The 13,824-nt window shown below is 42.7% G+C and overlaps 1 protein-coding gene across 4 annotated transcripts; it reads right to left on the bottom strand.

Annotated features, from left to right (window-relative positions):
• Positions 1 to 4,525: 4,525 nt before the first annotated feature.
• prmt5 (protein arginine methyltransferase 5) lies at positions 4,526 to 13,284 on the bottom strand. 4 transcript variants are annotated; one of them, XM_029725140.1, is made up of 17 exons: positions 13,090 to 13,284; positions 9,983 to 10,101; positions 9,726 to 9,811; positions 9,329 to 9,463; positions 9,075 to 9,187; positions 8,940 to 8,989; positions 8,669 to 8,832; positions 8,404 to 8,565; positions 7,518 to 7,595; positions 7,338 to 7,396; positions 7,101 to 7,223; positions 6,669 to 6,844; positions 6,092 to 6,295; positions 5,832 to 5,942; positions 5,678 to 5,748; positions 5,386 to 5,579; positions 4,526 to 5,355 (listed from the first exon to the last, which is right to left on the bottom strand). In XM_029725140.1, the coding sequence occupies exons 1-16, from the start codon at positions 13,185 to 13,187 to the stop codon at positions 5,427 to 5,429; spliced, it is 1,902 nt and encodes a 633-aa protein (XP_029581000.1). In that variant the 5' UTR covers positions 13,188 to 13,284; the 3' UTR covers positions 4,526 to 5,355; positions 5,386 to 5,426. The 4 variants fall into 4 exon arrangements, with proteins under 4 accessions (XP_029581000.1, XP_029580999.1, XP_029581001.1 ...); XM_029725139.1 differs by having other exon boundaries at positions 4,526 to 5,351; XM_029725141.1 differs by having other exon boundaries at positions 4,526 to 5,347.
• Between the last annotated feature and the right edge of the window lie 540 nt (positions 13,285 to 13,824).

The raw sequence follows: 13,824 nt of genomic DNA, 5'->3' as shown, positions 1-13,824 counted from the left end.
GCTGGGCTAGACAATCTGGGCCCCCTCTTTCTAAAATTATCCGCCGCAATTGTTGCAACCCCTATTACTAGCCTGTTCAACCTCTCTTTCGTATCGTCTGAGATCCCCAAAGATTGGATTGCCGCGGTCAGCCCGCTCTTCAAAGGGGGAGACACTCTAGACCCAAACTGTTACAGACCTATATATATCCTACCCTGCCTTTCTAAGGTCTTCGAAAGCCAAGTTAACAAACAGATCACCGACCATTTCGAATCCCACCGTACCTTCTCCGCTAGGCAATCTGGTTTCCGAGCTGGTCATGGGTGCCCCTCAGCCACGCTCAAGGTCCTAAACGATATCAAAATCGTCATCGACAAAAGACAATACTGTGCAGCCGTATCCATCGACCTGGCCAAGGCTTTCGACTCTTGTCAATCACCGCATTCTTATTGGTAGACTCAACAGCCTTGGTTTCTCAAATGACTGCCTCGCCTGGTTCACCAACTACTTCTCAGATAGAGTTCAGTGTGTCAAATGGGAGGGCCTGTTGTCCGGACCTCTGGCAGTCTCTATGGGGGTGCCACAGGGTTCAATTCTCGGGCCGACTCTTTTCTCTGTATACATCAATGATGTCGCTCTTGCTGCTGGTGATTCTCTGATCCACCTCTACGCAGACGACACCATTCTGTATACTTCTAGCCCTTCTTTGGACACTGTGTTAACTAACCTCCAGACGAGCTTCAATGCCATACAACACTCCTTCCGTGGCTTCCAACTGCTCTTAAATGCAAGTAAAATTAAATGCATGCTCTTCAACCGATCGCTGCCCGCATCTGCCTACCCGTCTAGCGTCACTACTCTGGACGGTTCTGACTTAGAATATGTGGACAACTACAAATACCTAGGTGTCTGGTTAGACTGTAAACTCTCCTTCCAGACTCATATTAAGCATCTCCAATCCAAAATTAAATCTAGAATTGGCTTCCTATTTCGCAACAAAGCATCCTTCACTCATGCTGCCAAACATACCCTCGTAAAGCTGACTATCCTACCGATCCTTGACTTCGGTGATGTCATTTACAAAGTCCTTGCTAGGTAAAGCCCTGCCTTATCTCAGCTCACTGGTCACCATAGCAGCACCCACCCGTAGCATGCACTCCAGCAGGTATATTTCACTGGTCACCCCCAAAGCTAATTCCTCCTTTGACCGCCTTTCCTTCCAGCTCTCTGCTGCCAATGACTGGAACGAATTGCAAAAATCACTGAAGCTGGAGACTCCTATCTCCCTCACTATCTTTAAGCATCAGCTATCAGAGCAGCTTACAGATCATTGCACCTGTACGTAGCCCATCTGTAAATAGCCCACCCAACTACCTCATTCCCATATTGTTTTTTTTTGCTCCTTTGCACCACAGTATCTCTACTTGCACATTTATCTTCTGCACATCTCACTCCAGTGTTTATTTGCGAAATTGTAATTATTTCGCCACTACGGCCTATTTATTGCCTTACCTCCCTAATCTTACTTCATTTGCACATACTGTATATAGACTTTTGTATTGTGTTATTGACTGTGTTTGTTTATTCCATGTGTAACTCTGTGTTGTTGTTTGTCACACTGCTTTGCTTTATCTTGGCCAGGTCGCAGTTGTAAATGAGATCTTGTTCTCAACTGGCCTACCTGGTTGAATAAAGGTGAAATAAAAAAAATAAAAAATACTGTATGTGGGAATATCTTATGTCCGTCCTACATGTAGTGTTGGTACATGGAATATTCCTCAACTGCATATATCATAAATTGCTATTGCAAATAGAAGTATTATGTTCAACAACTGACATTTTCAGATATTATTTTGACAAACACACTTTGGTGCTTACAATTCATTCTCTATCTCATAGATTTGGTGGGCACTGTCATCTGTGATCTTTGTGATATGACTTTCTTTAAGCACGTACTGATGAAACTGTCACTTTATATTTTTTTCATAGTCTACAAACGCTCTACATTTATTCACTTTGTGATAGGGTTGGATCCTGTATGCTACTTTTATTATTGTCCTGTAAATGTTTCAGTGCCTATAATTTAGGCTGTGTGTAGAATGGGGCATAAAGGAAATTACCTCTACTAATAAATTACTACTAGATTATAGTGATAAGGAAAACAGCATACAAATTTGGCTTGTGTATGTGTCTATGCCATCGGGTTAGCTACAACCAGTTTTGAAAGTGTTAGGAGTAATGGTTAAAGAGCTATTGAAATTTAAAGAATTTGATTTGTCACTATGTTGATGGTCCCTAACTGCTGTTGGTGGACGTAAGGAAAACTACAGGCGAATATCCAACCTGCAACTGTCTTTACCTCGGTCAAAAACCGGTTCCTCTAAAACAGAGGACATGGAGTCAACCATGTCTTCTGTGTGGAGGCTACATATTACTCAACTAGAACGCCACAGCTGGTGGTTTGTTTTTCTCATAATAGGAGCCACTCAGTCATCACAAAACTCTTGCAAAATACCTTAAGGTCACACACAAACAGACAAACATTAAACACTGACTTTGAGTTGGTAAAAAAAAACATGCATCTTATACATGTCATTCTGACTGACTGCCATAATGACACTGATCATGTATGCATACATTGCGTACACGCACCGAGTGATTATGGACATTTTCAATCTCTCCCTATCCCAGTCTGCTGTCCTCACTTGCTTCAGGATTTCAACGGCACAGATAGATATTTCACCTTGTCGAATATATAAACTCAGCAAAAAAAGAAACATCCATTTTTCAGGACCCTATCTTTCAAAGATCATTTGTAAAAATCAAAGTAACCACAGATCTTCATTGTAAAGGGTTTAAACACCATTCCCATGCTTGTTCAATGAACTATAAACAATTAATGAACATGCACCTGTGGAACGGTCGTTAAGACACTAACAGCTTACAGACGGTAGGCAATTAAGGTCACAGTTCTGAAAACTTAGGACACTAAAGAGGCCTTTCTACTGACTCTGAAAAATACCAAAAGAAAGATGCCCAGGGTCCCTGCTCATCTGCGTGAACATGCCTTAGGCATGCTGCAAGGAGGCATGAGGACTGCAGATGTGGCCAGGGCAATAAATTGCAATGTCCGTAGTGAGATGCCTAAGACAGCGCTACAGGGAGATAGGACAGACACCTGATCGTCCTCGCAGTGGCAGACCACGTGTAACAACAACTGCACAGGATCGGTACATCTGAACATCAAACCTGCGGGACAGGTACAGGATGGCAGCAACAACTGCCCGAGTTACACCAGGAACGCACAATCCCTCCATCAGTGCTCAGACTGTCCTCAATAGGCTGAACAGGGCTTGTAGGCCTGTTGTAAGGCAGGTCCTCACCAGACATCACCGGCAACAACGTCGCCTATGGGCACAAACCTACCGTCGCTGGACCAGACAGGACTGGCAAAAAGTGCTCTTCACTGACGAGTTGCGGTTTTGTCTCACCAGGGGTGATGGTCGAATTCGCGTTTATCGTCAAAGGAATGAGCGTTACACCGAGGCCTGTACTCTGGAGCGGGATCGATTTGGAGGTGGAGGGTCTGGGGCGGTGTCACAGCATCATTGGACTGAGCTTGTCGTCATTGTAGGCAATCTCAATGCTGTGCGTTACAGGAAAGACATCCTCCTCCCTCATGTGGTACCCTTCCTGCAGGCTCATCCTGACATGACCCTCCAGCATGACAATGACACCAGCCATACTGCTCGTGATTTCCTGCAAGACAGGAATGTCAGTGTTCTGCCATAGCCAGCGAAGAGCCCGAATCTCAATTCTATTGAGCACGTCTAGGACCTGTTGGATCGAGGGGTGAAGGCTAGGGCCAGAAATGTCTGGGAACTTGCAAGGTGCCTTGATAGAAGAGTGGGGTAACATCTCACAGCAAGAACTGGCAAATCTGGTGCAGTCCATGAGGAGATGCACTGCGGTACCTAATGCAGCTGGTGGCCACACCAGATACTGATTGTTACTTTTGACCCCCCTTTGTTCAGGGATACATTGTCACATGTCTATGGAACTTCTTCAGTTTATGTCTCAGTTGTTGAATGTTCATACAAATATTTACACGTTAAGTTTGCTGAAAATAAAGTGTGTGTTTCTTTTTTGTCTGAGTTTATATTAGCGACCTTTCGGTTACTGGCCCAACGCTCTAACCGCAAGGCTACCTAACGCCCTTTTGATAGGTTTACCTCTAATGCACATCACATTCAATGCCAATATGGCATCCTGCCCTCTCCTACTGGACACTACACAAATCAGTAGTACATTCAATGGTATAGTCTGTTGAGAAGACACTAGGATGAGGATATATTTTATACACACTAGGATGAGGATATATTTTATAGACATACATTTGTGTACAAGTGTGCATTCATGTTTGAAATTCCAAATAGCTTTTGATATATGCTTGGCAATGGAATAGGGACCTTGTCACAGCCTGCCATTTTACTCATGGAGGGGACATGCTAAATAAGTAAGTCAATGAAGCACATACAAACGGTGCAGAGCAGCAAATAGCTAGCATTATTGTCTTTATTGACAACATGGCTCAGACAAAAATTGAAAATGAACACCCGAAAAACATACACCCTGCAGTATCGGAGTTGTAACCAGGTAAGTGTTGAGTGACAATTTAGAGCCATCTCATCCGAGTTCTAGCTTGGAATGTGTGCTCAGCAGACCTAGACCAAATAAATACTTGTACTCTTTCAGATACTTGAGGTGCGCTTGATTTAGCTTGCTCAGCATGCCAAAGTTCACGTTTTTGGGACTATTCTATTGGGTCGTGCACATTAAATCATGCGCACCTAAAGTATTTGATTGAAAACAAGTGCATGTTTGACCCAGGTGTGGTTGTCAGTAAGGCTGATGTCCTGTTGGCAAGTCTGACTGTGATGCCAGGTGACTGAAACAATATAAAAAACATCTTCAGAGGGAGGACGGATGACGACCCACGTAGACAGAAAAGGCTGACAGTCTATGAGATCCACTCTCTAAAAGATATCTTGACTGTCTGCTATACAAGTAACTTAATCTCAGTAAACATTGTATTTGAATGATAGTCCATGCCTGAAACTGACTCCTCTTAACAATACTGTAAAATAGACTCGGTCCCATCTAAACCATTGATTTGATTCTCATTCGCAGATCTAAAGCGTCACCGTGATCCTGGTCGTGATCCGTATGTTTCATGGTATGAGCAGGCTCATTATTACAGACCAATTGGTGAAATGCTGGACATTTTGTGAGAAACTACCTGCACTTCATTAGCAACGAAGTGCCTGTTTAATTGTGTCTGTATGTGTGTGTCTGTATATATATATATATATATATATATATATATATATATATATGTATGTATATGTGTGTGAGTATATGCGAGTATGAGAGTGTGTGCGAGGTCTTCACAGGCCGATGGTGTAGGATCTTCCTGCTGGGTTGTGGATAGCAGAGCATGAGGGCTCTGTCACGGCCCACTCATACCACACCTTCTTCCCATTGTTACACCTCCAGAACCTCACCACGACGTCATCATCCCGCGTCACAGGGATCGGTTGCTGCAGGTGGAAGAAACGGGTCAAAATACACTACATTCTTTTGGGTAATAAAAATGTGCTAAATGTAAAGTATACATTTTACATGACAGTCAATTTACTTTGAGAGGGAACAGGATGGGGAACCAGGAGAACATTCCGGGAGAGTGGGTCTCTGGCTTGATACCTTGACCAAACAGACACACACATTGATGTTAACGATATCCATCCATCTTATATGTCAAAACAATCACCATTCCCACTCTTGGTACTTACTGAGTGTGACGTCTCCGTAGAGAGTGGTCTCGAAGTATCCAGCAAAGCCATGCAGCACTGTGTTACATCCCACAGAGAATCTAAGGCACTGATACCTATTGTTGTTCATATCTAAAAAGGAAAGAAAAGTGCATTTATTACATATCTTGTGTGATCGTTACCCGGTGTTAGCTAGGGTTTGTGTATTACCTATGGTGGGATGTGTGAGTGTTGGTGTGTAAGCATTAGCCATGCAAGGGGGTTTGACGCGTGTATGTTACCTGTGGTGGGGTGTACAAAGGTGAAGCAGGCTTTGGGCTCAGCCAGCTGGTGGAAGTTGTGGAGTCTGACGACGTAGGGGGTCTCAAAGTGACACTCGGGGTCCTTGTCTCGCTCCCTGCAACCCCTAACCTCATTATACAGCTTGGAGGAGGAGAGGGGGGCCAGGAAAGAGGTGTAGGAACAGGGGATGCTAACCCCACCATCTGAGGAACGAGATAAATCGGGACAAGTTTGGATGAGAGAGGGTATAGGCAAAAAAGTGCATTGAATGACAATTAAAATTATGATATATATCATCACTGTCTGGTGAAAACCTCTCATCTCCAAAACAAACTTTTCAGTAAATGGAGAGAAAAAAAAGTCCATATTTTCCCATTATTTTCCAAATATACAATGACATTTCAGAAGCAATTTATTAACTTTGTCATGAAATGTTCAGAGTACAATGAGTGGAGTTACTGCTTACGAGGTTGTCATCCGACAGCGAAGAGATGGCCCTTTCACCGCTCTTTAGTAAGTAGTGTGACATTTCAATATCAACGAGGTGCACTGCAGAAGTGCAATATTTACCCCTACCTTTGAGAAAGTGCTGTGCTCCATCTAGACACTCCGGGGACAGCTCGTTGTCCCCGAAGGACCCGAGCAGCTCGCTGACGATGATGTCCGCCTTCTCAGGTGCCGCCCACTCCCTCATGTCACACGACACCACGGTGACCTGATCGCCCCACTCCTCAAACTTCCAGTTCTCAAGCCTGGGAGAGAGTGGCAGGATCAGTCTCACAGACAGATAGAAGATGGAGCTCAATGGAGATTAACGTTGCCAACCGTCCCATTATAGTCTTGTAATTTACCTGCCAGAATGTATTAAACCTAACTGGGCGATTACTCGTAATACATGAATTAAATGATTACATTAATGAAACTACGTTGAAAAGGAGTTCTATAATCTCCTTGAATGAGGTTGGTGAACAATGGAAACCCAATTAGAGGGTCAGCGAGTTCACTCACGTGACAACGGCGTTGGGGTTCTTTTCCACAGCGTAGATACGGAGCTTCCTGTCAGCCTGCTTGGCAGCACGCAGGGAGGCATTGACCAGAGGACCTCTCCCAGCCCCCAGCACCATCAAAACTCTAAGGTCACAGAGCATACATACTGTTACGCACCAGATACAGAGGGGGAAGGTCATTGTCAGGAGAAGAGATACTAAGAGAGATGACAGACAGGTAGGTGTTGGAGCTACTCACTGTGTATTGGTCGCCTTCTGCTCCTCCGGGACTCTGTCGAGCAGACACTTGTACACAGCCTGCAGAAAGATCAGGAGAACCCAATCAGTACTTCATTATATTACCCTACCAGCCACAGCACCATTGCTAGCTGTTACAATGTATTAGAATGGGAAGACATCTGTGTCAAAGGCTCCTTACCTGCTGGTACTGGGAGTATTTGATGGGATCCTTCTCAAACACTTCATAGGTCTGAGACTCCAGATTGTCCATGAGGGGCTAATGGGAAGAGAACAATTAGAGAAAGAATCCAATGCATACACACAAACAAAATAATAGGGCTGGGAATTGCCAGGGACCTCACGATACGATCACGATACTTAGGTGCCGATACGATATGTATTGCGATTCTCACGATTCTGTAAGTATTGTGATGCGATACGTTAAACATATTGCACTCTGTATGTCTGCTACAGAGATGAGAAAATTTGTTTTGATCAGTCAGGGAAATAAGTTCTGAAAAGGTTGGCTCAATTTAAAAAGACTGAGAACAAGCTATAGGATGAAAAATACCTGCGTTTTGGCGCAGGTACAGCCAACTAACGCTCGCTAACGCGACCTAGCTAAAAATAATACAAAAATACAATTTATTTTTTACTTGGCGTCAAAGTAACAATATAATATTGGCCAAAATTGCAAAAGATCAATTCCCCGCCCATCACTACAATATACAGTACCAGTCAAAGTTTGGACACACCTACTCATTCCAGGGTCTTTATTTCAACTATTTTCTACATTGTAGAATAACAGTGAAGACCTCAAAACTATGAAATAACACATATGGAATCATGTAGTAACCAAAAAAAAGCGTTAAGCAAATCAAAACATATTTAAGATTTGAGATTCTACAAAGTAGACACCCTTTACCTAGATGACATCTTGGCATTATTTATTTCATAGTTTTGATGTCTTCACTATTATTCTACAATGTAGAAAATAGTAAAAATAAAGACCCTGGAATGAGTAGGTGTCCAAACTTTTGACTGGTACTGTAGGTATGACTATTTGCAAACCTCAACACACATACCTGGAGAGGAGACTGTAGGTAATCCTCGTAACCCTTGGCAAACAGTTCATAGGCATTAGGGGCAGGGCGGTTCTGGTTGAGATATTCAAGGTACTGCAGGTAGGAGCGGAAGTCCTTCTCACTGTGACGACTGGTGCCAGTGAAGATGAACTGGGCCTCAAGCTGGGAGAAGAGAAAATGTTTTGTAAAATACATATTAAAGGACAGAGTGAAGATAAAACACTTATTTGCTATAACAATTGCCATAGCCTAGAATTTACAGTACCTTGAAGAGACGGAAGATGATTTTCTGGTGGGGTTTTGAAAGGACTGGGAACCCTTTCTTATTGGTCAAAAAGATGCTGGTGGGAAGAACGGCTGCTTTGATTGGCTCCCCAAGCCACTTGTCAATCACAGCGTCGGAGGGCATGTTTTCTCCAACCTCAATGGCTTCAGCAAAAGGAAGGGAAGACAAATCAGGAACAAATGTGACCAAATCAATTACTTATCAGTTTGTCAACACCACCCCATCATGTTTCCCCGTCCTGCTCCCTTACCTAAACAGATTCTCTTGTTGTAGTCACAAAGAGTTCTGAATGAATGCCACCTGAAAAAGGAAAAACCGAAGGTACATTTAAAACAGAAACTAAAACAAAAAATTCTGCAGGCCCTGGTCAGAGAACAATACTTACCAGGCCCAGGTCTTCTCGTCATCACTGCCATCATCTGTGTGTTTCGTAGGCTCGTTCTCGATGATGTCATCACGCATGTCGTCAGCGGAAATCAGGGGGACCCGGATCCAAAACTGATATGAAACAATCCAGTTGCTTAGTTTTAAGTTAACCGATTTACCTTAACATTGCCCGTCACAATATACGTCAAGGATTAAGAATTAGTTCTAATTCGTATACGCTATAGATAGAGAATGCTTGAGTGCTGTAGTCACCATGCAGGAGTGGTGTCCCGTCTGGATGTGGTTGAGCAGCACGCGGGCCAGGTTGGCACAGTGAGGGCCCTTCAGAGGGACCATGAAGGCTGGCAGACCCAGATATGCTGAAAAGTTCAGCTCCTGTACCAGTGCCTGAGACAGGACAGAGGGATGGCAGGAGAGAGCAACAATTCAACTTGTAGCTAAGATGTTTAAAACTTTCTGCTTGAACTTTTCTTAGTTCACGAACATTCGCTAAACCAAACAGAGCCAAACAGAAGAAAATGTGGAGGGATCCAGGAGTTTTTCCAAAATAAACAATTGTTCTCATTGCAAAAAGTTATTTTGGGAAATGTTTTGCAACTGTTTGCTACGTTGGAAGTTAATGAACACACCCAAAGTCTGTCCAACTCACCGCTTCTGAATTCCTGCGTTCTGTCTCCACCTCTGAGTCGGTCTCAATCCATGAAGAAAGCTTTCCAACAACCAGAGTGTTCCAGTCTGGGTAAGGAAGTGAAATTCAATATCCTGATACTTAATTAAATATACATACTATAGAGCCATTAGATGGCCCTGTAAGTAGATGCTCCTGTGCTCAGTGGAACTGGGGCATGTGCATGAGAATGAACTGTCTACCATTGAGGTCAGTATGAATACAGGTAGCCTCCTCACCTCTCCCACAGAGCAGAAGGTCAGAGCGCGTATGGGCTCCTGATCGGACTTTGGCTGGGTCCAACTCAAACTCCCTCCTGAACCTCGGGTGGAAGAGGGGCATGCACAGGAAGTCAAACCTGAAAGAGAAAGTGACAAATGGGACACATTAGTTGACACATGATCTAACGTTAGTTTATTTTATTAGGATCCCCATTAGTTACTGTACATGCAGCAGCTACTTTTCCTAGGGTCCACATAAAACATACAAATACATGACAAAGTACAGAACAGTTAGACAAGAAAATAAGATATTACATTAAAATTCAATAAAAATAAAACTTGTTGAAAAGACACAAATTACAGTTAAGGTTGGAAGTTTACATACAGTTAGGTTGGAGTCATTAAAAATCATTTTTCAACCACTCCAAAAATATCTTGTTAACAAACTATAATTTTGGCAAGTCGGTTAGGACATCTACTTTGTGCATGACAAGTAATTTTTCCAACAATTGTTTACAGACAGATTATTTCACTGTATCACAATTCCAGTGGGCCAGAAGTATACATACACTAAGTTGACTGTGCCTTTAAACAGCTGGGAAAATTCCAAGAAAATATAATGCATTTAGAAGCTTCTGATAGGCTAATTGACATCATTTGAGTCAATTGGAGGTGTACCTGTGGATGTATTTCACAGCCTACCTTCAAACTCAGTGCCTCTTTGCTTGACATCATGGGAAAATCAAAGGAAATCAGCCAAGACCTCAGAAAAACAATTGTAGACCTCCACAAGTCTGGTTCATCCTTGGGAGCAATTTCCAAATGCCTGGGAGACACGTTCTGTCTCCTAGAGATGAACGTACTTAGGTGCGAAAAGTGCAAATCAATTCCAGAACAACATCCAAGGACCGTGTGAAGATGCTGGAGGAAACCGGCACAAAAGTATCTATATCCACAGTAAAACAAATCCTATATCGACATAACCTGAAAGGCCGCTCAGTAAGGAAGAAGCCACTGCTCCAAAACCGCCATAAAAAAGCCAGACTACAATTTGCAACTGCACATGGGGACAAAGACAGTACTTTTTGGAGAAATGTCCTCTGGTCTGATGAAACAAAAATACAACTGTTTGGCCATAATGACCATTGTTATGTTTGGAGGAAAAGGGGAGGCTTGCAAGCCGAAGAACACCATCCCAACCATGAAGTATGGCGGTGGCAGCATCATGTTTTCTACAGGAGGGACTGGTGTACTTCACAAAATAGATGGCATCATGAGGATTGAAAATTATGTGGATATATTGAAGCAACATCAAGACATCAGTCAGGAAGTTAAAGCTTGGTCGCAAATGGGTCTTCCAAATGGACAATGACCCCAAGCATACTACCAAAGTTGTGGCAAAATGGCTTAAGGACAACAAAGTCAAGGTATTGGAGTGGCCATCACAAAGCCATGACCTCAATCCATCAGAAAATTTGTGGGCAGAACTGAAAAAGCGTGTGCGAGCAAGGAGGCCTACAAACCTGACTCAGTTACACCAGCTCTGTCAGGAGGAATGGGCCAAAATTCACCCAACTTATTGTGGGAAGCTTGTTGAAGGCTACCCGAAACGTTTGACCCAAGTTAAACATTTTAAAGGCAATGCTACCAAATACTAATTGAGTGTATGTAAACTTCTGACCCACTGCGATGAAAGAAATAAAAGCAGAAATAAATCATTCTCTACTATTATTCTGACATTTCACATTCTTACAATAAAGTGGTGATCCTAACTGACCTAAGACAGTGAATTTTTTACTGGGATTAAATGTTAGGGATTGTGAAAAACTAAGTTTAAATGTATTTAGCTAAGGTGTATGTAAACTTCTGACTTCAACTGTATATTTACACAATTAATATACAGTACCAGTCAAAAGTTTGGACACACCTACTCACTCAAGGGTTTCTCATCCAAGAGTGTGTAAAGCTGTCATCAAGGCAAAGGGTGGCTACTTTGAAGAATTTCAAATATAAAATATATTTTGATTTGATTAACACTTTATTGGTTACTACATGATTCCATGTGTTATTTCATAGTTTTGATGTCTTCACTATTACTGTACAATATAGAAAATAGTAAAAATAAAAACCCTGGAATGAGTAGGTTTCCAAACTTTTGACTGGTACTGTATATACACACACATACGCATATATACACTGTACAGTTAAAGTAGATATTTAGAAAAAGGAGACACTGATACAAGATGTTGTTTTAAAGCTAAACTTGCTTTTTGCCTGAGTAACCTCTGGTGGCAGAACATTCCATGACGATATGGCTCTATACATAACTCAACGAAATATTAAATCGGTTTTGGGACAGCGAAGAAACCCATAGTGGCGGGGTCTGTTTGAAGTGTACGCAAATATATTACTCAAGTTAGGCATTTTCAACACACAGATGTTTATTAAAAAAGACTCGAAGAGAAGTAGTCCATTTCTCCTCAACCACGAATGACTATCATGCGTGTTGTTGATGTTAGTTCTTTGTGTGCAGTTAATATGGGCAAGGCATGCTGCTTTGTTTTGAGCCAGCTGCGGCTTTACACGGCCTTTCTTTGCTGCACCTGACCATTACTGGACAGTAATCGAGATGAGACAAAATTAGAGCCTGAACAACTAGTACAGTTTCTCTCTGTGTCAAAAAATATTTGTAGAAACATACATACCTCGCCCCATCTTTACCACAACTTAGTCAACGACTTGATAACGATAACTGGCCATTGAAATAACTTCACGCTCTTGCGTAAAGTTGACTGTAGCTAGGCATATTGCTGTAGCTACAAACGTTTAAGGTTATTTACTTGGATAATACATTCAAGTAACGTCATGGCTCCACTGTCAAATGTATTCTCATCAAATCATATTGAGGTCGTGGTAAGGAGGATCATCTCGTTGTTAGCCATTGTGATGGTGCACGTGGTAATTCACCGTCACCGGAAAATTCACCTAGCTAGCGAGCTACGAGTAAAATAGCTAGCAACATCACATGCAGAAATGAAGCCGAATGGTATATACTAGAATTGTCGGCTCCTGTATTGACCTCCACCTCCCCCCAAATAATTGCTGGAGCGAAACAGTTTACTTACCCAAGTTTAGCCACCGCCGCAAGTGTGTCAGCAACCTCGGGCACACAACTCAAATCTCTCCCGCAGGACACCCTGCCTCCTGTGCTGTGGGACGCCATCGTCAGCCGAGTGAATGGGAAAGAAGAGAGTTGCAGTTTAGTAAAAGGGAAACTGACGCCATTTTGGCTCGGGTTATGTATTAGCTATCATTAGAGATGAGAGTCAAAATGACTTCCTCAGGAATGCAGTTTCACACGTTTCGAGAACTGTCGCGATACTTGCACGTCCAGTGAGATTATGTTAGTTTGAGGCTGTTCGAAAAACATTTGGGATCGTCTTCATCACATACGCTGCGTTCCAAATAATTGGGAACTCGGCAATCTCCAACTTCAGTGCGTTCAATACAACTGGGAATTCGGAAGAAAAAAAAATAGCTCCGACTGGAAAAATCGTTTTGAATGGTCAGCCAATTCGGGAATGTTTTTATTTAACCTTTCTTTAACAAGGCAAGTCAGTTCCCCCTTTGTTTTTTCCCCCTATTTACAATGACGGCCTACCACAGCCAAACCCTAACGACACTGGTTCAATTGTGCGCCGCCCTATGGGACTCCCAATCACAGCCAGTTGTGATTCAGCCTGGAATCGAACCAGGGTCTGTAGTGATGCCTTTTGCACTGTGATGCAGTACCTTAGACTGCGCCACTCTGGCCTCTTTCTAGAGATCAGACCAATGACTGTATATGAGTTCCCATGCCG

This window comes from Salmo trutta, chromosome 31 (assembly GCF_901001165.1).
Source record: "Salmo trutta chromosome 31, fSalTru1.1, whole genome shotgun sequence".
NCBI classification, from domain to species: Eukaryota; Metazoa; Chordata; class Actinopteri; order Salmoniformes; family Salmonidae; genus Salmo; species Salmo trutta.
This window is presented reverse-complemented; position numbering and strand designations above follow the sequence as displayed.